Genomic DNA, 26,968 nt, shown 5'->3' with positions numbered 1-26,968 from the left:
ACAACTACTGAACTGTAGCCCGTGCACCTAGAGCTCATGCTCTGCAACAAGAGAAGCCACCGCAGTGAGAAGCCCGCACACTGCAACGAAGAGAAGCCCCAGCTCGCTGCAACTAGAGAAAAGCCCAGGCACAGCAATGAAGACTGAACGCAGCCAAAAAAAAAAAAAAAATTTGTTAAGAACAAAGGTATGGATACCAAGGGGGAAAGGGGTGGCTTGGGAGGAATTGGGAGACTGGGATTGACACACATACATTGTTGTTATTATGTATAAAATGGACAACTGATGGGAACATGCTGTATAGCACAGGGAACTCACCTAGTGCACTGTGGTAACCTAAATGGAAGGGAAGTCCAGAAGGGAGGGGATATCTGTATGCGTATGGCTGATACATTCTGTTGTGCAGTGGAGGCTGACACAACATGGTAAAGCAACCATACTCCAATAAAACTTAGTTACAAATTTTTTTTTCCTCTTTAAAAACACTCATGAAAACGTGCATTTTCAGACAGAAAAAAAGCCCTGTTCTTTTGCCCTCATGTCACATAATAATATATGAGGATTTAAATCAAGTATCGTACTAAGGTCTCCCAGCCCAGCTAAAATTAAATTTTGCACAGCCTTTTCTGAAAATGGTATGAGTCATCACCCCTAAGGGCTCTCTATCAGGCAGGATTCTTTTCTTGCTGCCAAACTTGTAAAGTTTGTTTATAAATGTGGAGTACTCAAGAAAAACACTCTTTATTAAGCAATATTTCTTCCTATTGTTTTAGTTTGCATTTAATACTTTAAAAGTTACTTTACTGCTTGCCTATCCAAAAAGAAGCTTCTTTATTTTGTTCTTAGGACACATTTTTAAAGAATTTAGAATAAAACTCGCCTTGGTTAGGTTAGGGGGTGGGGAGAGGGCAGTTTGGAAAGCAAAGAGATAATCTGGTATATTGACTCATGTCAGCAAGATTAGCTGATGTGATTTTTGTGTCTATTTTGATTAAATAACTATAGCAGAAAAGTATGAATAAAACATTGCCATGACAAAAGGTCCCTTAACCTCTTCTAAAGGATTGCATTTTTAAGAGGACAAAATATTTTTCTTCCTTTTCATTCTCATTAATATTGATCATCACAAACTCTTATTCTGAAACACATTCCATTATTCTAGAGATAAGACCATGACATTTATAATTAATGACTGTTGTCTTTAAAATAAACACATAGGGAGTTCCCCAGTGGTCCAGTGGTTAGGACTCTTGTGCTTCTGCTGCTGAGGGCCCAGGTTCAATCCCTGGTCTGGGAACTAAGATCCCACAAGCTGCATGGCGTGGCCAAGAAAAAAAACAAACAAAAAACCCCCCACGCATAACACCTATTAACCTTCTGCTAATAAAATTACAAACCTCAACTTCCATACTTTCTATTTGATGATAAATCTCAAACATGTTTGTTTAAATACTATTCATGTTGTGCTTTAAAAATAACATTTGTAGGAGCAGAAGTAGGGAGAGGGACAAACACAGACAATGTTGAATTCTACTTTGGTTTTTTGTGTTGTTGCTTTTTGTTTTTTTTGCAAAGAGCCCATGAGGCACAGCCATATCCAGCAGGAATGGGAATAGACCCTTGCTTCTGAAATGTGGTTCTTGGACTGAGAGCTTCAATATCACCTGGAAGTTTGTTAGAAATGTAGCATCTCGGGCCCCGCCCAGACCTCCTGCACCAGAATCAGCATCTTCACAAGGTCCCCAGAAGATTCCTGTGCACAGTCAAGCCTGGGCTACAGTCGACACTGCCAAGGACCCAGCTTCATTTCCTCCTTTCCTGGAAGTCCTCCCCTCAGCCTTCATCAAGCTTCCAGGTAGCTTCTCATCCTCCTATTCTCACTCAAATTCTGCTCTTATGAAGGAAGCTGGTACTTACATCCTAGTGCCCTCTGCTGAGAATACAGCTGACCCTGAACAACACAGGTTTGAACTGCGACGGTCCATTCACGTGCGGATTCTTTTCAGTAGTAAGTACTACAGTCTTTTGCAATAGGAGGTTGGTTGAATCCATGGATGCAGAGCCTTGGATTCAGAGTAACCTTGGATACAGGGGAACCTCAGATACAGAGGACACTCAGACACACAGGAAACTTGGGTACAGAGGGCCAGCTATAAGTCATACTCGGATTTTCGGGAGTCTGCCCCCCGACCTCTGCGTTGTCCAAGGGTCAACTGTTTATGCATTTGAACCTCGAGATCACCTCCTTGAAGACAATCAGCCCACCTGTTGCTGGGAAAAGCTGAGCTGAGTGGAGGGCCAGTTGTCACGGTGCCTTTGACTCCACAGCATTTGGCCCAGCATTCGGAGATACTGATCAACCTTAAAGGAATGGTGAGTGTGGCGCGCAAGGGATGTGCCACCGCCTTAGGCTTTGGTGCTGATGGTGAGGACCGCTTAGCTGTGTGTGGACCAGACAGGCCTGGTTACCACCTTGGCTTCCCAGTAGGCCACCATACTTGAAGGTATAATAACGTCCTACTTCTCAGTATTGAAAAATATTTCTTTTACCCTCTTAGCAAGGGCCAACCCATTTCAGTTTGCCCTACAGCAACTGCCTAGGTGGCCACCAATCATTGATTCTCCACATCTGTCCTGCCTTGCACAACTAGTTTAGGGAGAGATCAAACACTCAGCAAGACTCTGGTGACAGCTCTATTCGAATACTTCGTAGGTATCCCTTGCTTATTATTTTGAGCAGATAATGGCAAGCGAAAGATTGAACAGCCTGAATATACAGTGTGACCACTATTCAGTAAGCAGTTCAATCTGTCTTAGGTTAAAACATACATGGAAACCCCAAAGCTACTGATCCCATTACTTGTGCCAGCGTCCAGTTGCTCCTTTCACTCCCGTAAAAACATCTACTATGGGGCTTCCCTGGTGGCACAGTGGTTAAGAATCCACCTGTCAATGCAGGCGACACGGGTTCGAGCCCTGGTCTGGGAAGATCCCACATGCCGCGGAGCAACTAAGCACGTGCGCCACAACTACTGAGCCTGCGTGCCACAACTACTGAGCCTGCTCTCTAGACCCCGTGCTCCACAACAAGAGAAGCCACCGCAATGAGAAGCCCGAGCACTGCAACGAAGAGTAGCCCCCGGTCGCCGCAACTAGAGAAAGCCGGCGCGCAGCACCAAAGACCCAATGCAGCCAAAAAAAAACACACAAAACCCTACTGAAATGATCCACTAATGGGATATACTACTATATCCCACGATACATATTATATATATACTATATATTTTTAAAATACTGGACTAGGTGATTGTGTTAGTATTGTTGCTCTTATAATTATGATTGTTTGTCAGAAGGGTAGTTATGGGGTATGTGGATAGACGTCTACCTCAAACCACAAGTATCCTAGGAAGCATCTATTTTGCCTTATTTTTAGGACGGGGCAAAAAGGACACTAATCGTATCAGAGAAAACATTTTAAACTATAAAATCCAATTCTCTCATTTGCTCTTCAGAGACTTATTTAAACAAAAGATTTGAGATAGTGTTTACAGAGTAAGCAGGAATGTTTTCTTAGGGCTTCGCCTTTATTGGACAAATAACTGCATTTGTTGAATAAACGAATGTGTTTCTTTGAAACGCAAGTTTTATTTGTACTGACTTGAGTTTCTCCTTATTGTTCTTAGACAGCGTGGTCCCCATTTGGGGATACATATATGTGGTAACAAATCCCAGCACCTGCTTATTATTTAAGCTCAGATGCATACTTCTTAGCTTGTTAAATAAGCAAGAATTTTGGTTTTAAATGTCAAAAGTCAACGCTGGTGTCAGTGTATTGAAAGAGGTTTTCTCACAACTTCATGGTGGTGCAGGAAATGGGCAAAACTCTGGAAAATCAATTTAGAAAAGGAGGAGAAGCCACTATAATCACCAATTCCCTCTGGCCTTTTAAGCCACTAGTTTCACAATAAGCTAAGGAAATAACTTTTTCAATGTGAAAATCTGTACCTGAAGGTGTTCATTATGGTATTATTTATGCATAAAGACTACCAGCAGAGGCTCTGAAGTCAGATGGTTGACATGTATGGAAAAGCATTTCTTCTACCCTCTTAGCAAGGGCCAACCCTTTTCAGTTTGCCCTACAGCAATTGCCTGGGTAGCCAACAGTCATCTGTTCTCCACATCTGTCCTGTCTGGTACAGCTGGCATAGGGAGGAGATAAAACACTCAACAAGACGGGAACACTCAACAAATCCCAGTGTGTGACCTAACAGTTACGGTAATCTCTTTAAGACATCATGTATCAATACTAATCTTCAAAACCTCACAGGGTGGGAAGGGTAAGCTGGGACGAAGTGAGAGAGTGGCATGGACATATATACACTACCAACTATAAAATAGGTAGCTAGTGGGAAGCAGCCGCATAGCACAGGGAGATCAGCTCCGTGCTTTGTGACCACCTAGAGGGATGGGATAGGGAGGGTGGGAGGGAGACGCAAGAGGGAGGGGATATGGGGATATATGTATGTATATAGCTGATTCACTTTGTTATACAGCAGAAACTCACACACCATTGTAAAGCAATTACACTCTAATAAAGATGTTAAAAGAAACCTCACAGGGTTTTGTTAGTGTTAAATAAGATAATGTATGTGCTGTGTTTAGCATAGTGCCTGGCAGGCTTAACTAAATAAATGGTTGCAAGTATAATCATTCTATTAAAATCACGGGGGGGGGGGGGGGGATGGAGTAGCTGTGGAAGAGACTACTTTTTTACTATAACCTAAAGCAAGTTTCTCAGCCTCGGTACTACTGGCATTTAGACTGGATAATTGTTTGCCGTGGAGACTGTCCTGTGCACCGTATTGGGTTGTCCAAAAAGTTCGTTCGGGTTTTTCCGTAACATCTTTACCCAACCCAACAGGATGTTTAAGCAGCATCCCTGGCCTTTACCCACGAGATGCCAGTGGCATCTACAGCTGCCCCCCACCCTGAACCCCCAGCTGTGACAACCAAAAATGTTTCCAGATATTGCCAAATATCCTCTGGGGAGCAAAACTGCCCCTGGTTTGAGGTGATTTTTAGAAATAAAAATGTACATTTGTTTCCGCTTATCAATGGTTCATTAACCACTTAGGATTTTTAACACATGAAACTTACAAAAAGTGATCCTCTTTCGTTTCCTGTGGATGTTTTTTTAGAATTCTGTAGTCCCTGAGATCATGACCTCTCAGTGTTCACCTCTGATAATTGCCAACAAATTAACTATGGTTGTAAAAGGAAAAAATGAAATGAGGAAGAGAAAGGTAGCATTTTACACTGGAAGGGATTTTAGAAATTTTCATGTTTTAATATTTTAATATGGTCCCTTCATTGCCAAGTTGTGCAAACCAGAGCCTAGAACATTTAAGTGAATTGCCCGGGAGTGTGAACATGCTAAATTACTCGTCGATTTTGTTTCAAGATAATTTATTCACTCATTCAAACAGTTTCCTTGAGGGCCTCCTGTGTTCCACAGGAGATGCTGGGGGTAAAGCCACAAATTAGATGCTCTGGGAACTTTCGGCCCAGAGTACCCAGAAGGGTTTATATTTATTGGTATTGATTTACTGATACTGATATTTTGGGCTAGCATATCCAGAAAGGTTTATATGTATTGATATTTTAATTTTTTTACTTTTATTGATGTATAGTTGATTTACTGTGCTATATTAGTTTCAGGTGCATAGCACAGTGATTCAGTTATATCCTCCACCTTTGTGATGAATCCCAAGACTCACGTTCATCCCTTCCAGCTAGAACTGTTGAAATTTTGTGCAGTACGGGAGCCCCCAGCCTATTCCAATCTATATCGGCAGCTCTGCAAGTCTTACCTGGCTTTAAAAAACAAAAAAAACAATTATAAAGCTATTTAAAAGGAATTTTGGGGCTTCCCTGGTGGCGCAGTGGTTGTGAGTCCGCCTGCCGACGCAGGGGACGCGGGTTCGTGCCCCAGTTGGGGAAGATCCCACATGCCGCAGAGCGGCTGGGCCCGTGAGCCATGGCCACTGAGCCTGCGTGTCCGGAGCCTGTGCTCCGCAACGGGAGAGGCCACAACAGTGAGAGCCCCGCGTACCGCAAAAAAAAAAAAAAAAAAAAAAAAAAATTTTTTTTTTTAACTTCGATCAATAGTGGTGAAGCACAGAAATCCAATTCTTGTGCCCCCATCCAGAATGAATCAGAAACTCTGGGGATAGGACACAGCAGATTTTATTTCTAGAAGACCTTCATTTTAACAAGGCTTTAGAAAAGCCTCCATCAAAAGGTAGATGGGTAGGGACTTCCCTGGTGGCACAGTGGTTAAGAATCTGCCTGCCAATGCAGGGGACACCAGGGTTCGAGCCCTGGTCCAGGAAGATCCCACATGCCGGGGAGCAACTAAACCAGTGCACCACAACTACTGAGCCTGCACTCTAGAGCCCGTGAGCCACAACTACTGAGCTCACGTGCCACAACTACTGAAGCCCATGGGCCTAGAGCCTATGCTCCACAGCAAGAGAAGCCACCACAATGAGAAGCCTGCACACCACAACGAAGAGTAGCCCCTGCTTGCTGCAACCAGAGAAAGTCGGTGCACAGCAATGAAGACCCAACGCAGCCAAAAATAAAAATAAAATTTAAAAGAAAGAAAACCAAAAAAGTAGATAAAAAAGTGGATGGGTAGGGACTTCTCCAGTGGTCCAGTGGTTAAGACTCCGTGCTCCCAATGCAGGGGGCCCGGGTTTGATCCCTGGTCAGGGAACTAGATCCTGCATGCTGCAACTAAGACCCGGCGCAGCCAAATAAATAAATATTAAAAAAAAAAAAAAAAGTAGATGGGTAGAATTTGAGACGGATCTTGAATGACGGGGAGAGTGTGATGAGCTCAAAGTATTGCCTAGGAAGCAACCCCACAGTCATTGTTTGGAGGTAAAAATGGCTTGAGGATCTGAGAAGAGCACAGAACTCCACCCCTCCCGTGGCGGGCCTACAATCATATTAACAGAGAATGAAAAGTATTTTTAAAAAATCAAACTTTAAGAACAATTTCTCTTCTACAAAGTATTGCTTCCAGGGGCGCAGAGCAAGTTCCTGAACTCTAGCTCTCTGAGAATAAACTTGGATAAATGATTTGTCTTTCAGCATCTTCTCTCTGTACTTTGTTTTGAAGAGTTTGGTCTGTGTGGGTACACATTGTACTTTTTAATATGCCAAAGCGAAATAAGTCTCCTTTCATCTGATTTGCTTGTCTTTAGTGCAAAATTATGCGAATTCAATGTAGAAAAGAAAGAAATACTGAAATGAAGAGCAAATGGGTTCATTTATATGCACTATTCTGTGTCATTATTTCTCTAGTACTGTTCAAGGAGCCCTGATCATTCTTTTTTTCTTTGTAACTTTCCTCAAGTTATTCTGTTTTCTTGAGACTGTGAAGTTTTGTGAGTCAAGTATGAGACAATAGCAAATTCATGATGATGATGTCTCATGAAAGTTTGAGATTGAGTGGCCACATTTAAAGGAGTGGGCCTTTTATTTCAAGGTTCATGAAAGCACCTGGAAGAAAAAACTCACATGGTAGCGTCTGCCCACTGTTGGCTGGCAAACCATTCACTCCGAGGTGGTAAGAGTATCTGATGGGGGAGCTGCGTCAGGCAGGGCTGACTTCTGGCATGAACAGGAGGGAAGTACTCTCCTGTTAGACTTTTATCAGACATTCCAGAAATACCATAATGTCTTTGATAGATCTATCCTCAGACAAGCAGCCAGATAACTAGCAAATACTCTGGACATGGTTGAGCAAAAGGGGAAGGAAAGGAGGAAGAAGAGGAAGAAAGAATTTGAAGTCATGTTTTCAAACTTCAGAATATATCAAAGCTTTCTGGAGTGCTTAAAATAAAAACTGTTGGGTTCTAGTCTCAGAGTTTCTTTTCTCTTTGTTTCTAAATTGAGGTACAATCGCCATATAACATTATATTAGTTTCAGGTGTACAATATAATGATTTGATACTTGTATGTATTGCAAAATGATCACCACCGTAAGTCCAGTTAGCAACAAACTCGTTTTCAGTTGAGTCCCAACTGTTTTCCAATCTACCGGCCGTTCTTCAAGCCTCACCTGGCTTTTCATGGTAACATTTTCCTTTGTGGGCGCTGCCCTAGTTCAGCTGCTTGACATCGTCGCTCACCAAGACTATTTCAATTGCCTACAAACCAGCCTCTCTGCCTCCAGTCTGCCCGATTTGTTGGCAATACCAGCAAATGGCTTTTTCTATAATTAGCGTTGACCCTATTGCCTTCCTATTTGGGGGATGCGGGATCACTTTGAACCGTTTGCCCTGTGTCTGCTTCTTCAAGCCACTTTGAGATGCCTATCCACCACTCACTCACCCTCCTTCAAACGAAAGCAAATTCAGACTTACCATCCCAAACCCCTTCTGCTGGTGTCCATTCCACCTCTTCCTAGAATTCTGACTCCCCAACTCCACTTCTCATTTTACATTGCTGCTTCTGCTTCCCGGGACCCAGTTTAAAGTTATCTCTTCCCTCAAAAACTTGTGTATAAACTGTCACTTTCTTCTTTTGCTTCAGACTGTCACTAACCAATTCCCCAGCTAGCCCCTCAGAACCATGAACCTGGCTGGGTCCAGCAGTTCACTGCTCTAGGTCACATTCACGCCAGGGAGATACCAAAATGCTGACCATGGCACAAAAGGATTTTTGCAAATATGTCCCCAGACTACACATGGCAGATGGGCAGAAACCACATCTGATTGGTAGGCCTGTTTGGTTTGACCCCCCTAGAAGGGGGGTAGAAGAGTGGAAAAAAAAGAAAAAGATTTCCCATGAAAGTCTGGACTGTCAGAGTCCCTTGCCCACAATTCACTACAACTTTATCCAGCCTGGAGCTCTCGTGCTGCCCTGCTGCCCACCGTGTTTCACTGGCTCACACTGTCTGCCTGGCCCTGTCAACGTGTAGTCTGAAACACTGGGTTTCCACACCTCACCTCTCAATACTGCCCACGTCATCCTTCATCACTATCCACGCACCCAGCTGTCCTGCCATCCTTTTGCGAATTCCCGAATCGGTCTTCCATTTTCACGTAGTTCTTTATACCCTGACTTACGCAAATATCTAAGAAAACAAACTCAAAGTAAGTCATGGGGCTGTAATGCACCGCATGGTGACTGTAGTTATTACTACTGTACTGCATATCTGGAAGTTGCTAGGAGAGAATCTTAAAAGTTCTCATCATAAGGAAAGAAAAATGTGTAACTATGGTGGTGGTGACAGATATTAACTAGACTTATTGTGATCATTTCACAGTATGTACAAATATCTTATTATGTTGTACACCTGAAACTAACGTTGTATGTCAATTATGTCTCAGTTTTTAAAACAAAGAAAAAAGAAAACAAGCTCATACTTGTTAGAAACTAAAGTTAGTAAAGTGTAAATCCTAAAATAGCCTCTTCTCCTAAAAAAATAATTTTTTAATAGACTTTTTTTTTTTTAGAGGAGCTTTACGTTCACAGCAAAACTGAGTGGAAGGTACATAGATTTCCTATATATTCCCTGACCCTCTCCTCATTTTATATGTAGCACACTGGCAAAGATTTAGAAAATGTTAATACCCAGTGGTGGAGAGGGTGTAGGGAAATAGGGGTTTCAGAACTGCCAGGGGGAGTACAAACTGGACCAATTTTTGGAAAAGCAGTATGACACTTTGTACCAAAATGCTTAAAAAACGTGCATACCCTTTGACAATTGAAGGTACTGAAATTTGTCTTAAGGAAGTTCTTTGTAAATTCTTATTTGTGAAGCAATGTAATATAGTAATTAAAAGGAGAGACTCTGAAACTATATCGCCTGGGTTCAAGTGCCTGCTTGGCCAATTAGTAACTGTGGGACCACTGACAGGTTACCTAACTTCTCTGTTCCTGGGTTTCCCTAACTGTAAACAAGGATCAAAACAGTCCCTACACCTCATGAAGTTGTCGCGAAGTGTGTAATATACCATGGTTGAGAATCCCTGCTTTTCAAAGACTATTTCATTGAGCATCCCTTTATAGGGATAATACTTTTCAGCTTCTGAAACACCAAACATTATGCCTTGGTAAGGAGAGATTTTATTTTTCACCCAATAAAGCAACTTTATTTGTAAGTTTTGAAGATTTCAAAAATACAGAAAAGTTCAGAGAAGAGACCAATTTTTTTTCCCCATTCCCCCAAATTAGATAGTGTTAAGCATCCCAGTGCATTCACCTTATGAATCTTTACCTTTTTTTCCTTAAAAATATTATTCTATAATTTGTGAACAATCGAACAATTTATTCGAATGGATTCAAATGACTCATAAAAGTACAAAGAACAAAAATGAAAGTTTAAAAAAAAAACCCAAAACACTACAAAATCTTACATTTACAAGTAACCATCATTAAGAAAACATCATTTCATAAAGCATTTTTTGTACAGATAACTTCCATGTCAACTTAAGACTATGACATAGCTGTTAACTAGTTGACTAAACTATACCAAATATAGATTGCAAATAACCTTTTACAACTGGCCTTTACCATTAAGATGTATGGGTTGAGTTTCCTTAAATGAGTTTGGGCACACCTTATGTACATGTTTACCACTTTTATAGGTTTATCAGTCCAAAAACCTGTTTCCTTAGGACCTAAGCTTTTGTTATCTGCATCATGTGAACATCAAGTAATAAGTTTTCTCTGTGATCTATTTGTTCAGATGTGTTTGTTCATAGCTTGAATTAGGTATATGCATTTCAAGCGGCATTTCCTAGATTTTATGTGACTGTTTCAAATAAAAGTATCTACGGTATTGATTGTCTTTCTCACTACATTACGCAAAGCAATTTCATGGCCAGTTCGTTCCTTATAGGAATCAATAGAACACAGCATGCCCTGTACTGCTGTGTTTCCCGCCTGGGCAAAAGGTCCTTAATGAATCCATTAGACAAATTTTCATCTTGCCCTGCATGCAGTGCCTTCCCTTCCTCACCTTCAAAACAAGGTGCCAGGTTACACCCAGTTGGATGTAAATCAAGAATTCACTCCCAAGTTATAAAACATTCCTTCCAATTCCATGTTAAAGCAGCCAAATAAAAATCACCATTGCTTAGGACTCTTGTCTAATTTTAACCCCTGTTGACAACCCAAGACAGGTCCAAAGGATCTGAAGGTCAGTGGTAAATTCCACTTGCTGCTGCATGCACTGGGGTATATATATATATAGGTTGCTAATTCTGGGAACTAAGTGCCTATCTATAACAAGCCTAATCTTTTATACAGAGCAGCAGAAGCACTTCTGTTTATACTCTTCTGCAAATGTGAGAAACATCTTTTAGAAAAAAAAACTTTAAAAAGAGAAGAAACATGGGAGCAAGTGTCCTAGGATGTGCCTGATGTATGTGGGTCTCCTACCCCACCCCTACCCCTCACCCCCGACCCCATGGAGTTTCCAGCAGTTTTTAGAAACACAGGAAGTCACACTATAGCCCAAGCATTTCTTCTCGAAGCATCTATTTAACCTGAACATTGGGATGAAAAGCACTAGGCTACAGTTAGAAGCCCTAGGATGACACAAAAGCAGCAGACCTGGTTGAGAGGGTCAAGATGATTGTTACTTCTGGAAGGGAGCAGAGGGGGGTTCCTGGAGTACTTGTAGTAACGTGGGGTTTTGTTCTGGTTACTCAGGGGAGGATCCGTTTGAAAATTCAGTGATTTCGATTCTGATATGTGCGGTTTTCTGTATGTATGATATTGTATTTCAGTGAAACGTTTAAGAAAGTTATAGAGTAGGTGGGAATGTGATATTTACATAAATTTGTAAAACAAAACATGAGACTTCAAAGAAATGCTGGCCCCTTCAGTTCCTTGCCCCCTTCTCCAATTAACTTCAGGAGGTTCCCATTATTTATTCTGAATCACAGATACTGTCAAATCAAAGGTAACAAAAGCATACCAAATTCAAGCTTCATAATGATATAACTAGTATTTACTTTTTTTTTTTTTGGCTGCGCGGTACAGCTTGTGGGATCTTAGTTCCCCAGCCAGGGACTGAACCCAGGCCCTCAGCAGTGAGATCACAGGGTCCTAACCACTGGACCACCAGGGAATTCTCTGTATTTACTTTATCACCCCAAATGAATAATATTACTAAAAACGACCCTACTTTTTTTTTTAATAGTAAGAGGTCAAACTATTATTTATTTATTATTTATTTCTATTATTTACAGAAAATAATAAATAAATATATAACATGGGAGAAGAAAAGTTTGCCAAATGGAACCAACACTCAACAGATACCTGCCAGAGGATCCATTATATTCACCTTGGAACATGCAAAATGAAGTCATTACAGTAAAAGAAAGGAAGAAGAAGCAGCTGCTTTTCCAGACCCCAAAGGCATCATGTTCTATGATGCCATTTTTACCACATTCTGGAAAAGGCAAAACCATAGGGATGGAGAACAGGTCAGGATTTGCCAAGGGTTTGGATTGGGGGCAGGGGTTGATTACAAGGAGCACCATCAGGGAATTTTTGGAGGTGATGGAATTGTTCTTGATCATGGTAGTGAATGCACGACTCTATGCAAACGCCGAAACGCAAGGGACTGGACACCAAAAAGAATGAATTTTACTGCCTATAAATTTAAAAATAAAAAGGGGGGCTGTTTCAGATTTAGCAACAATGTATAAGAGAATGGATCTCCTTCATGGTAAATGGATAAATTTTAAAATTCTATTTTGTAGTATACCCAGGGAATTTTTCATTTGAGAAATAGTAATATTCACTATCTTTTAAAAAATGAATTCTGAACACTTTTTATGGAATCCTGTCATTAAAACCCATCGTTCAGTATTAGACAACATACATACCAAAATGTAGTTACTGCCCTTTTCCTCCAGTACCTAGGGTATTTCAGAGAGAAATTATGAGAAGCACTAAATATATAAAGTCTATTGTATTATGACTTACAAGTCCCACCTTCGTGACCCAGATCAGCTGCTAAAGCATGTGACCCAAAGAAATCACTTCACCTTCCTGGGCTTTGGTTTCTCTAATCTTAAATGAGGAGATTATCCTTTCCAACTCTAGTATGAAATTACCCATCCACTTCACAAAATCATTTTGTTATTTTTGAAGTAGGCATTCCGAGTTTCTACTCCTTCCAGAATCATCCACTTAAAAAAAAAAAAGAAGAAAAAAAAAACCTATCACCAAAACGACATTCAGTGGGCACCTTCTCACTACCTGGCTCAAATTCCTCATTTTACAGAGGGGGAAGCTGAGGCCCAGAGAGGTTAAATGACATGCCCAAGGTCAAACAGCTAATTAAGGACAGAGCCTAGAACCTAGAAAATAATTTTGTCATGTGCATATCTAATATCTAGGTCACTGGCTCCTCTTACAGGGTCCAGTGGCTGGAGCTAGAAATTCCTTCTAAACTTTAAGTCCTAAAACCCAAATTAATTGAGGCCAAGGTTGGTTAACAGTTTGTGTCAGACAAGCTGTTAGCTGACAAGGCCAGAAGGCCAGAGTCCATTTTCTTCCCTCCACGCTGCCCTGTAAGACCAGAGAAACCTTCAATCTCAGATTACATTATATACATAAAAAATTAACAAGATGATTGAACCCAACAGAGGCCCATGAGAACATCTGGTAACAGGAAATACATTAAGATTTGGCTGAAATTTGCAAAATATCTTCAAGTCAATTCCAAATTCAAACATACAGGGGACTCATAAAATAATAAGACTATCAATTCGTCTTTTTTTTTTTCCTATATAGACGAAGCAGAATATTCAGACGCTAGAAGAGATGGAAAAAGTATCTCTAAACACTGCACACTAATCAAGTCTTACTCTTAGTAACACACTCCTCCCACATTCCCTGCAGGAAGAGGAAGGCCAAGAAAATGAACATCTTAACAAGCATTATTGCCTCTAATGCTTGAAGAACTTGTGCTTATAGATTCAGTTTTGTCCATTTAAAAAAGGAAGAAGAGGGAGTTCCCTGGCAGTCCAGTGGTTAGGGCTTGGAGCTTTCACAGCCAGGGCCTGGGTTCAATCCCTGGTCAGGGAATTAAGATCCTGCGAGCTGTGCGGTGTGGCCAAAATAAATAAATAAAAATAAAAAAGGAAGAAGAAAACTCAATATGGTTGATATAATATGTCCGAAAAGTTGGGTTAAAAAGGTTTTCACTTTTCAGCAAATCGTTGTTATGGGATATATAGAAAGCCTTAGCCTGGAATATTGGCATTTTCCATTTCTTTTGAAAAAAAGGAAGTTACTCATTTCTGAAAATTTGAGTCAACTCAGTGATGTCATAAATTTTAAGTTTTCTTGCTTTTGGTATGTGTAGTATGTTGATGGTTGTTGAAAATGGCTGATGGGCACGTCAGGATTTACTGTATCATTCTCCATTCTGTTTGTAAATTTCATAACAGAGTTTTAAAATGATCCCTGTGTAAGTAGCTAGGAGGGGCAACGTTTGTTTGAACACTGAAATGGGAAGGATGTGGTTGAGTCAGCAGAAACCTGTACAGAATGATTGTGAAAAGATTCTCTAACTTCTTTCAAGTCTTGGCTATGTTGATTTCCTTTTCCAAGAAATTACATCTATTCTAAACAGACATCTGTACATGGTAAGGTTTAAGAAAATAAAACAATCCTATTAATCCCAACTCCTGTTCCTTTCATGTGGTGTGATCTCAAAAATAGAGTACTGAAGACACTCGTCCTTTGCATTTTTAAGGAAACACTCTTCTCATGGATGTGAGAACATACTTCACAGTATTATTGTAAAACCTAAGTGAGGTTTTTCAGTATTCAGAATTTACACCAATAGTGTTAAGGGAAATCAAAATTATAAAAAATAAGTACTCATCCCAACATGTTAAACTGCTTAAATTTTCTTCTACTTCCTCCTATTCCTCTTTGGGTGTATTTACATCTAGTTTTACATGGTTGTGGAGCCATGGTGCAGACGTCCTTTTGTATGAAAAGACATTTAAATGGATTTTATTTAACACCTTCCTTGAGAATCTCATTAGTTTAGGAATTCTAGACCATATTAATAAATAGAAAAACACTTCACCTCTCACTTTACTCCCAATATTTTCATTCAATTCTCAAAACAAGTTTACTAAGTAGCCACCTTATTGTGACTGTGCAGTTGAGGAGCTTAAGGTTCGGGTACACAAGGCCACAAAGCTAATAAGGGCGGAGCTGAAATTCATCATCAGGTTTGTCTCACTCCAAAGCCCCGGATATTTCTTCGACACGAGTCCTTCCCAAGCATCAGTCATCTGCACAGCACTTTAACAGTATCCTCCATAAGCAACCAACACTGTAAAGCTTTGCCTTATACAAATTCACTTTCGTTTTTACTGGTGGCTGCCTTTTTTCTCAGTTAAGGAGATGGAAATAAACAGAACCAGCATTTGCTGCAAACCTGGGAACGTGCCAATCTGTAAAAGATGGTCTGTGCCAGCGGTTCTCAAGGTGGGCTTCTAGCAAGGTTATCCCCTGGTAACTTGTTAGAACTACAAATTCTGGGGCCTGCTCCTGTCCTGCTGAATCAGAAACCCTGGGGCTGGGACCCAGCAATCTGTGTTTTAACAGGCCCTACAGTGGATTCTAAAGCCTGCTCTGTTTGGTAACCACTGCACTACATACATTATCTTATTTAATATTGATAACTTATCCTGAAACTAAATACTATTTATTATTTCCATCATCACAGATGGGTAAACTGAGACTCAGCGTAGACTAAGACCAGTATCACATAGTTAGCAGGTAATGGGAGCCAAGACGTAAACTACACTTATCAGGTTGCAAAGCCTTTTCATAGTATCATGTGGACTCCAGGGGGGATATCAGGAGATTCTGTTGCCGTGGTTCAGAGAAAGCAGAGATACAGATGATAACGAAATCATGGAGACACTGATTATATATCTATTATGATTTTGATATGCAACTAATATGTTACTGTTTTAAAGAATCATTGAGGGAATTCCCTGGCAGTCCAGTGGTTAGGACTCCATGCTTCCACTGCAGGGGGCACAGGTTCAAGCCCTGGTTGGGGAACTAAGATCCCGCATGCTGCATGGTGTGGCCAAAAAAAAGAGTAATTGAAATGCAATACTATGCTTTGTTAAAAAAAAAAAAAAACTAAAACCTTGATGTTTCTAGAAAAGATTAGTTTCAGACAGTTGGTAGAAAATAACTAGAGGTGGAAGGAAAGCTGGAAAAATGGCCTTGCCAGTTCTAAAGCAGTACCTATCAATACATTAATCCTTTCTGCAAGAATTAAATTCATGCTAAGTTCAGCTTATTGGTTATTTACCAATTGCAACGGTATTTGTACTTAATTAAATGTGCACATATACTAAAATCCAGATTTTCTTGTCTTGCATAATGTTGTTCTAGGGATTAGGGGTTAAAAGCTAATTAAGGGCAGTATTTCCAGATTATTTCCTTCACAGGGTAGCAGGGGCAAAAAATATTCGGGCACAGATTCCCCAATGAAGATGATCCAAGTATTATACAGCACAGTCAATGTCCAGAGGCATTATAAATGAGCTTTCAAATAGCTCCAGCTTCAGTACAGTTTAATTAAGCAAATACTCTGTAACCTGCCTATGGTTTCTCTACAAGGAGCATGGCATCTGGGTTCCCAAGAGCCAGGATACCTTGTAGATTATAAGCCTTGCCCTATGACCTCACCCAAATGACTGCCCCGAGAATTGCCTAGAGCACTTATCAAGGAGGCAAAAGAACCCAAACAAGCCCACATAGCTAATACAACATTTTGAAAATCATGTCCAAATTTATTATGTGTATTTAATATTATCTGGCCATACAAAAGTCAGGTCATTCGAAAACTCTGTTCAATAGACAAGAAGCCAAGGAAGTGTCTGTTTTGTGTAATTTCTCCTTCAATCTGAATTTATCTCCATATCGACACAATAAGTACCAGTGTAGATTATCATCCGCCCCCCCAAGATAACTTTATTATAAACCTGAATGTTCTAATGATGTTCATTAAAACATGATTCTACCAGTCCATCAATGGTTATAATTCTTGGTCTCTGGTAAAATCAGTGTAACTGAACGCATCCTTTGTGGTGCTAGCAACTGAACTGTAAATTTAGGCTGATGTACAGAAAACACAACACATACTTCGAAAAAGCCTGGGGCTGAGCCAGCCCCACCCAGATTTAAGCCCCTGGTAACCTTTCCGTCAACACATACCTTCCAAATAACTCAGTGTTTACATTTGCTGAGAGCTACACCTGGAGAAATGTTTCTCAAGTTTCTTTCTATTGTTGTCTTTCCTTAACCTTTCATTTCCTTAGGCTCACTTTTTTTGCCCCAAGCCAGTAGCTGAGGTCAAATTCAAACAGAAGAAGCCCACCGCAGGAACCAAGAGTAGGCCAGGAATGGGACAAACAGCAGGGTTGGGTAAGTGCCAAGTAGTGGGAGAATCTCAAACCAGGTGCAGGTAAAACAGAAACTAACTGGAGGAGTTCACATAGGGTACCAGTGCTTTCTCTGGTCATCAGAATGAAGGGCATGATGGGCCAACCTGTTCCCAGGTTGGCTACCTGGGAACCAGATGTTCTAAGGAAGGATTCTGCCCTCTTAATATTTCAACTGGAACTCTTGCTAATTCTACAAGGTATTGGATATCTTTATCTTTACTGGTATCATTTGTTGGCCTGGCTATTATGAAACTGGACATTCAAGCAGTAACTTACCCATTGTTTCTCTAATTCTGTCGAAAATGACCTTCACCCTACCCACCCCAGGTAGGGGGCACCACCCTCTGATCTTCTCATAACCATCCAGCCCCTCCCCAGACCCAACCCACGAGCATCTAGCACTGTACCCGTATCTTCAGGTCAGGCACAGTGATAGGTCGCAGTGTCAGGGTAGTGATGGGGAAGATAAAAATGGATGTCATATTTCTCACCCTTAAGGAACCCAAACCCTGCGGAGGAAGGGCAGAAGAAATTTTCACTTAGCAGGTAATTATAATTCAATGCTGGCAGCAGTGTCAGGGAGTACAGGAGAACCCAGAGCTGGCGTACCAACCATCTGGGAGGTGGGTTATCAGGCATGGCTTCTGAAGGAGGTGACATCCAAGGAGGGTTACAAAGGATGAATGGGATTAGTCACAGAGAGATGATAGGAAGTGGCCCAGAGAAGACATCATAAAAAGCCACCAGAAAAAATTTAAGTGAAAATCGCAGAAGTGTGCAGGACCAAGCAGTTGCTGGAACATGAAGTGTGAGGTGTCAGGAAAGAAGAACTGAGGGTAGAGAGATGGGGCGGGGCAGGAGGGGAAGTCGGGTCACAGAGGTTATGCTGCCTTTGGGAGTTCCCTGGCCATCTAGTGGTTGGTGAGGATTCTGCGCTTTCACTGCCGAAAGCAGGGTAGGGGTGGCGGCGGGGGTTCGATCCCTGGTCGGGGAACGGCCCCGCCCAAAAAAAAAAGACCTTCAACTTGAGCCTCAAGATAAGGAAGTCACTGAAAAGCTTTAAGGAAGGGAATGAAAGGTATTCTACCAGCCTATCTGAGAGTTCTGTACAGCCACCATCCCTTGACTCTGGAAGCAAAGCTCCTTGGCGCCTTTGCCCTGCAAAATTCCTTGCACCTAGATTTAAAAATGCTTCAAAATTTAAAAAAAAATAGTTGAGCTTTTAAATGAAAATTAGCTTCCTGAATGTCTGCATATGATCTATTTAAACAAAGAATACATCTTGTAGTTTTTTGTTTCTCACTTACAGACAATAGGGTGCCTAAAATAAGGACCATTTTTCTTTTTGTGTATTTTTGTGGTGAACTTAAAAAAAAAGTACATATGCTGTTTTCCACACATGATGCTTAATTAGTTTTGTCTATAAACTTAATAAAATATCTCTGGAAGAATATAAGGAAGCATTAAAACCAGCAGCTGATGGAGTATAAAATTTTAAAATGTTAAAACTCATGAATAGATTTACTGTTTTTTTTAAAAAAAGCTTTTAAAAAACGTTTTTAAAATAGGGACAGATATTCAGGAAAAAAAACAAAAAACCCACAACATTTTGAGGGGTCCGAGCAGGGGGAAAATTAGCTCAACATACTAAAATTAGCCCCATATACTAAAGAGTCACTACACTTAATACTCAACCACTCAAATCTCCAAACTTAAATTCCATAAGGTCATAGTCATCTGCTTCCAGAGCCACCCTCAGTGTACAGAATAGTGCCGGGTACCACGCTAAATTTATTTAGCAGGGCTAAATAAATATTTGTTGAGTGCTGAAAATAGACGTGTCAGAATGTTCTATTATTTTTCTGAAGACTTCTTTTCTATTCTGTAGGAAGATAACGTCCTCAAGATACTTCATTTTCTTTTGTTATCATAATAGTGATCAGGTTCAAATTCACCCTGGCTGCGCCTCGCCCACCAGCCTCTGAGCACACGACCTGAGGAACGCTTTCCACTTCCACTGGCTCAGAGAAGGGAGAGCCAGACCAAAGCCTGTTTTGGATGGGGCCTGTGGGAGCAGGCACAGAAGCCTGGGTGGGGTGTGGCAACTGGTTCCAGCAGGACAACTTCCTATGATTCCAAAACACACGCACGCACACACGCACCCATATCCCTGCTAACCTTATTTCCAGCTTAGCGTGGTCAGGTAGGGCCTACTTCCATTGCCCTCTGCACTTTTTCCCCAACCTCACTTTTTTTTTTTTTTTTTTTTTGCGGTACGCGGGCCTCTCACTGTTGTGGCCTCTCCCGTTGCGGAGCACAGGCTCCGGACGCGCAGGCCCATTGGCCATGGCTCACGGGCCCAGCCACTCCGCGGCATGTGGGATCTTCCCGGACCGGGGCACAAACCCGTGTCCCCTGCATCGGCAGGCGGACTCTCAACCCCTGCGCCACCAGGGAGGCCCCTCAACCTCACCTTTTTTACCTTTCTGGAGTTCTGCATGGAATTCGCTTTAGCTATACAGGAAAGAAAAAACGACTATTCCTTTTCCTGGTGCAAGAGAACACTTCAGACTTTAGGCCACACGAATCCAGAGTCAGATCCCAGCTTTGCCTTGGACAAGCTGTGTGATACGAGCACATACTTCACTCTCTCTAAGCCTCATTTTCCTCATCTGTACGCGAGGATAACAATGAGAATTTCTCATAATTCAAAGAGATGATGTAGAGCGTAACCCATCTGGCACAAACTGTATTAACAAGAACGGCGTCAGATGCCACGTACAGTAGGTTTACACGTGTGTGAAATGCTTTTGTGTGAATAAGTAGGACGCTCACTTCACTGTGATACATGTTGATTCACTCCCCCTCCTGCAAGTCTTTGTGAACTGTTAACCTAGTATCGTCTGAAATTAACTGCACGCCTCTGTCCCCAGCCACCTTGCAGGTCCTTTTTCTGCCCCTCTCTAAGTAGGTTTCTATAACCACCATTCTAGATTAGCACTTAGGGACGTTGAGTCATCGAGCACCTAATAATTGCTATAAGTCTACTTGCAGATATGAAGGTAGCACCCACACGTGTCAACAATAACGATGATACAGGCAAGAGCAGGGGGGTATTTCAAGCATGGCAGGCATGGGGTCACCTCCCCACAGAGCTGACGCCCACACCCACGCTGGTACAATAGTAGAAACCGGTGCATTGGGACATCACCAGGAAGAGGCCCTACGGGTCACATAGGTCTTCCTAGACAACATATGGAAAACAGACTTTTGAAAAGAAACCCAGTCCTAAATCACAGAGGGAGTTTGGTGCTGTTTTCTGCCTGCACGCCTCTGATACTTTGGCCCCAAATTATCATGAACAACGGGAAAGACTTCACAGTATATAAAAACAAGAGGCTGCAAATGCAAACTTCTAATAAGAAAATGGGCTTAAAAATTGAGAGCTGACTTTGGGTCAACTCCAGCTAGAATCTCTCTCGTATGTTTCAACTCACTGTTACCCATTCTTCCAGGCAATAAAGTATCAGAGTAGATTTACTGAACCCAGTCGGTTGAGACCTGGACACCTGTTCAGGCCTAAGACTGGAAACGTTTAAGCCACAGTGATAATTTGGAAACATCTAAAGAGGAGTCGAAGATTCTGAAAACAGACACCCCCCCCACCTCCCGCGCCCCCCGACCCGTGAACTTTAAGCATCAGTGTAATACTGTGTAACAGCCTCTGAAAGAAACACTACCTATTTCAACTCCTAAATTCTACAATGCTTATTCAAAATGTCTCATTATGTTATAGCTGTGCTTATCAAGGACTACGAAAGACATTCATTCCAAAGACTGAGCTACTGTATGTCGATTATATCTCAATTTAAAGAAAAAAGACTGAGCCAAAGGTCGGGAACCATGTGATACACCTTCAAAGGTAGTTTTGCCGGAACTCCGGGAACCCGGCATATTTATTCTATCTCTATATAGCACAGTCATAAGACAGTAGAGCTGTCACCAAACTGTCACTAAAAAGCAAGCAGACTAATAGCTTTCTAAGCATTTTTTTTTCCAGATCATTTCAAAGAGGAGCTGAATGTTAGCAAACTCAACTGAGTATGGATAAGAAAAAATGGGAATGGAAATTCGTACCTACCTGGGATCCTATTAAGTGTCACCCAGAAATGTTCATCAGGGGAAAAGGTATCTTTGGACCAGTGTAGCAGATCAATGGCCCTTTGGTCTTGGAAGACAAACTTGACAAACTCTCTGGTAAGGGCCACATAGGCAGTGCCAAAGTAGATGGTCAGCTGGTGTGGAGGGGAGGTTTTCAAAATATTAGTATTTTTCACAAAAGAGCCACCTCTGCCTAAGTGCTCTCGGTGGACATATTTAGTCCGCTTTATTGCATGATTGGGAGGCAGGACCCCCGGGGTAATGTTTTTCCCTTTAAATCTTTTCAGATACTGAATGATCTCCCTGTTGGTTTTCAGGGGGAAATCTTGCCCACAGGTGTTGATGGCGTACTTCCACGGAACTTCAGAAGCTAAAAGGTCTTCCAGGCAGTTCAGGTCAGCCTGGAGCCTGGAAATTCCTGCATAGACCACAGGCTCTACCTTTGAAGCAAGAAAAGCATTCTGGAAGCAGCTCAGTAGCTGCCACACAGATTTCTTAAACTGAGTTGTGGCTTTCTCATCCACATGAATGCAGTAGACGTTTTGGGGCATATAGACAGCTCTGAAGAGTCTTTCGAAAGTATCGAAGTCCTTATGGATGACCATGACATATGCCAAAGGGAACACAGCTTCTTCTTTCGACAGGGGGCTCGTGATGTAGTGATTCTGGATCAGGTAGTCCTTGCAAGGGACACTTCCCACAGGTGATGTCAGTGTCTTTTCCCACAAAAAGGATGACTTATCTTCTAAGGCATAATTACAGGCATGCATCCTAAAATCCCTTTCATTGGAACTATTCAGCCTCCCGTAACTTTTTGGCTGGCTTAACTGGCTATTGTAAAGTATCACAAAAATAACCACACTGACCACCGTGAAAGCAAAAAAGCAATACCTCCAAAAGCTCATTATTTTCACTTCCCTGGGGAAGGAGTCTCTCTCCAGGGACTGAGAAACCATCGGTTCTTGAAACCACAAGTGTGAAGAAGTGGAATTGAACCTCCTTTGCCAATCTTGAATTTCAACAGTTTCTCAAGAGGGCTTCCTTTTCCCGGGTCCTTTAATCCTCATTTATTCTCTGCTTCTGGGTGGCATCCATCCTCTCTTGGTGATGGCCAGAGATGCTTCTTAACGCGCACTGGTCTTCAAGCCTCGGTGCTGAATCCCGGCTGCTAGCAGAATGCGTCTGGCTCAGCCCAGCCTCCGGGAAGCCCTTCTCATTTGCATACAAGACGCCAGTGGATCTTAGCAAGTTGCGTTCTGGTCTGGAATGACGGACGGCTCGTTTCACGCAGGCTGTTTCTCTGGCTTTATCCCACCCCCTCCATCCAATCTATTCCGATCTGATCTCCCTTCTAGTCTTAGGCTTTCCCCTTCCTTTTCGAATTAAGTGGTTCTCATTTTTCTGGTTAGCCCCGCAACCCGCTAGCAGTCCTTGGAAACTACAGCCTTTGGACTTCTGCTCCGCGGGTTTATTTCTCTTCCTGTTTCTCTGCCACTTCTTTTCCTCTCAGTGTTACCTCTACCTCCGGGCGTATACAGACACAGATGAGGAAAAATGCCCTTGCAACATGCCTAAGTAGAAGATTGTCAGAGGCGAGGGGAAAAAAAAAAAAGTCTAATAGAGAGGTAGGTGTTCCCTGAATTAAATCAGACAATTTCTGATGATGTTACATAGTATATATATGTCTGTGCAGGCTGTGAGTAGAGGGAAATAAGAATTACACTCTTGGGGGCATGAGATGAGGGTAGAAGGAATCTAGTGACTTTTGACATTAAAGGGTGGGTGTGGAGGCATAAATGAAATAAACACACCTTAGTTCGTCTCCCTGGGAGAAAGGTGATACTCACTGTTCCTAGAGAGCAAGAGTTGGTTCCCATTTCACACAGAGCTTCAGATAACTTGAGCTGTTGACACAGTATTATCTACCATATGTGGAGTGACTAGCCACTGGGTCTCTTTAAAAGCCAGACATCTTCAGATTAGAGGTCGTTTCATAGAACTCAAAAGATTCTCCTTTCTACCCAACCCCCTCTCCCACTTCCTTACTCTGAAGAAAGAACAAAGGCTTCCAGGGCTGCTGCAAAATTCCTGGAAGTATCGTCAGGGTAATTCAGGGGAGCCAGGAAGAGAGGCCCAGCAGTTCTGGTCACACTGCAGATGCTTTCTCTTAGGTCACCTGTGCCAGGTGCCTCCAGTGCTCAGCAAACATGGAGTGCGTTGCAGACTAATGCCCGTGGTAAGGACGCTTCTGGAGGAAAGTTACTGGCCCAACTAACGGATCAACTCTGGCAGCCACAGGAGCTAAAAGTGGCCCTGCTCCCATCCCACTCCCGCAGTCAACCCAACTCTCCTACCTGTCTGGGCCTGACGTGGCAACTGAAGCAGCTGCTTCTGTTAGGAAGACACTGGTGTGTAACGCAGCAATCTCCCTGTGTCCCTTCCCGTCCCACACCACCCCTTCATGTCCTACAGCTCTGGACTAATGAATGACAACAGTAGCATGGATGTGACTGAGAATGAAAAACGTTGCCTGCCGTATCAGTAAACAAAGGATGTTGTAGCCATCAAGCCATCACATGACAGCCGCCCCTGACGGGGAACCCTGAGGGAGCTCAAGATGGAAACAGGATGCCTGCCATGAAGACATCATGATGCCTGCCACTGCAGCCACCCCCAGGGGTGCACCCTGGGGAGATGAGATGAGAAAGCACAGGATACTGGCCCCAGAGAGCTGAGGTACCTATCAAAGGAATGATTTCGATGAGCCCAAACTTCTGCATCTTCTCATACATAGGAAAGTGCTATATTCAGTTACTTGAGATGCCTGGTTTTCTTTAATTAACAGTAATGTTTTGATCGTCCAACTACCTGGTCTTTGTTGCAAAAACTCCTGTGTATCCTGGTTCCTCCCTGACCTCTTCGGAGCTGTCCCAGGCTTGAAGTCCTCAGAATGTCCACAGAATAAAATATAATTCTCAATTTTTAGGTTGTGCGATTTTTTTTTCGGTCAACATGACAGATACTGATTTGGAGATAGGCCCAAAGAGTTGGCAGGCTTCTTAAAGATCACCTAACACAACTCTGTATATCACAGATGAGCAAACTAAGACAAATACAAATGATTTTTTCAAAGTCACTCAGGCAGATAGAAGCCAGAGCCTTAGTTCGGCAGCTCCCTGGTCCAGGTGGAGCCAGTCTAATTAGCTTCAAATCCCAGCTGGTCACTGACCAGCTATACGAGCAGGGTGGAGTTACTTAACCTCTCTAAGCATCAGGTTCTTTGTCTGCAAGATGGGAAATAACAGTGGTTCCTATATCACGTGGTTGTTAAGAACATTAAGTGAGATAACTCTTGTTCAGGGTTTATGTATCTGGTCGTGTATGTTCAATAAGCATTAGCGATTATTGTTGCTGTTGTTTCCCTTTCGAAAAACATCCAGCATTTCTGACCCTGTTAAGGAACTGATATTTTGATTTCTGTTCTTAGTAACGGAAAAGAAAAACATTTACATTCTTAAGGCTTTCAGATGGGTTGATTTATTGCCACTCTAAAAGAATGAAGGTTAAATTTCACTCTTTTCCTTCCCCATCATTATCTTCTTTCACCCCCCTGGGGGGTGGGGGAATCCTAGAAATGTGGGTTCATGGAGGGAAGTACTGAATAGTCTGCTTTGATACCTTCCGTTCCCTTTGTTCTTACTAGACCCACACCCTTTTCTGCGAAGTGAATGGCAGGAATCAGCAGAACTTGGGAGGAGAGGCAGAGAGAAGTGGGCACAAAGGGCTCTCATTGCAGGTTCTGTTGGTTTTCCCCCTCCTTTTGTCTCGACCCTTGATCCTACAAGGGGGAGCTCTGATCCAATGCCAATGCAAAGCAAACTCAACAAATCTTTCAACATGATTTAGTCAAAGCAGGTTGCAAATGAGAAGGGGGTACAATGTGATTAACAGCTCAAAATAGCAGGATCCCAGACCCCTTCTCTGGTCTGTTCTGCCTTATTTACAATGATTTAGATGAACAGCCAGAGATTAGAATGCGATGCCTTTTTTAGCGGTTGGCCCAGCTGTAGGTTTGTTTGGCCTGGCGTCTGTGGCAACTGAACAGGAATTTTCTTCCAGCAAATAATCGGGCGGGCTAAGCTACTAACTTCCGACCAGGACAGGATTTCTGCTCTCTTCACTCTAGCTGGCTTACCATATTGAAAGCGGTCGCCAAGTGGACATTTTGTGTCACTCCCTGCCTCTCTCTGCCCCCAGGATAACCTTTACTGTCACAGTCAAGGAGACAGCACAAGGACAGCCACTAACAACACAAAATTCGCTTGGCTCAAACCTTAAAACAAAAGGCTAGGCTATGGGGGGGGGCTTCTGGAGAACGCGGTGGGATATTTTTTCCTTTACAGTCACTTGAGCTCTCATTAACCTCATTTGAGCTGTGCACCTACCCCCGCTGGTGTCTCAGAGGCAAACGTGAATGACTTCTTGCAGGGGCAGGGCTACAGTCTGGGCCTGACCTGTTCCCAAGTCCTTAGAGTTCTCCTTTACCTCTGATTGCTTCTTTCGGCACAGTTACTGGCTATTGAATCAAGGCAATGTTTTTTGCCAGGCCGTCTCATCTCTCCCAAGGTTACACCATCCTGCTTCTCATCGAAGGCTTTGGTGATGTCATTCTGACAACCTCAAACACTGGCCACAAGCGAGACCCAGACAGTAAACAAGAAAACATCTCCCAGCAACCAAAATAATGATCACACTTGGTAGGCTGGATTCACACACTCAAATGTGTACAGGCAGGTAAGCGAGAAAGTAAGTGAAAAAAGCTGGTGAAGCTGGTGGAGGGCAACAAAAACAGGGCTAGTGAGTTCACGAGCGGCAGCAAACACTTGGCCGCGGTGTTGTGGACATTGAGGGAGGGTGCAGATGGGGGTAAAGAGCCTTCAGGTGCTTGCCCCACCTAAAGCACGCCCCTCCTTCTCAAAGTCAGCCCTGAATAACGTGGGGTCATGGGGCCAGTGCTGCCAGCTCCTCAGATATTTGGAGAGGAAGGAGAAATCTGAATTTTATTTGAAAAAATTTCCAAACTCTTTACATGTTATCAAGTAATGAACAAATTTTTAAGACACGAGTGCATGCACACATATGCACCCTGGAGACTGCACTGGCCCCCAGGATGCACTTTATCGTCTTTGGTTTAAGCATCAAAGCTCCTCTATATGAAGCTCTCTTGAGGCTTAGCTTATTCACTTTTAGTTTAGACACAATCATAACAAACTTTCTCA

General features: G+C 42.4%; 1 protein-coding gene across 5 annotated transcripts in view; it reads right to left on the bottom strand.

The window, feature by feature from the left end:
- GCNT2 (glucosaminyl (N-acetyl) transferase 2 (I blood group)) overlaps positions 1-26,968 on the bottom strand; it is a 127,378-nt gene that overhangs the window by 10,813 nt on the left and 89,597 nt on the right. The window contains exon 1 of one of the 5 annotated variants that reach the window (XM_067751976.1): positions 21,670-23,151. The exons of the other annotated variants lie outside the window; for them this stretch is intronic. Coding sequence (XP_067608077.1) covers positions 21,670-22,645 — 976 coding nt within the window. The 5' untranslated portion in view covers positions 22,646-23,151. Of the gene's footprint in view, positions 1-21,669; positions 23,152-26,968 lie in introns of those variants that run through there. 5 annotated transcript variants of the gene reach the window in all.

The sequence above is a fragment of the Pseudorca crassidens genome, chromosome 10 (assembly GCF_039906515.1).
Source record: "Pseudorca crassidens isolate mPseCra1 chromosome 10, mPseCra1.hap1, whole genome shotgun sequence".
NCBI classification, from domain to species: domain Eukaryota; kingdom Metazoa; phylum Chordata; class Mammalia; order Artiodactyla; family Delphinidae; genus Pseudorca; species Pseudorca crassidens.
This window is presented reverse-complemented; position numbering and strand designations above follow the sequence as displayed.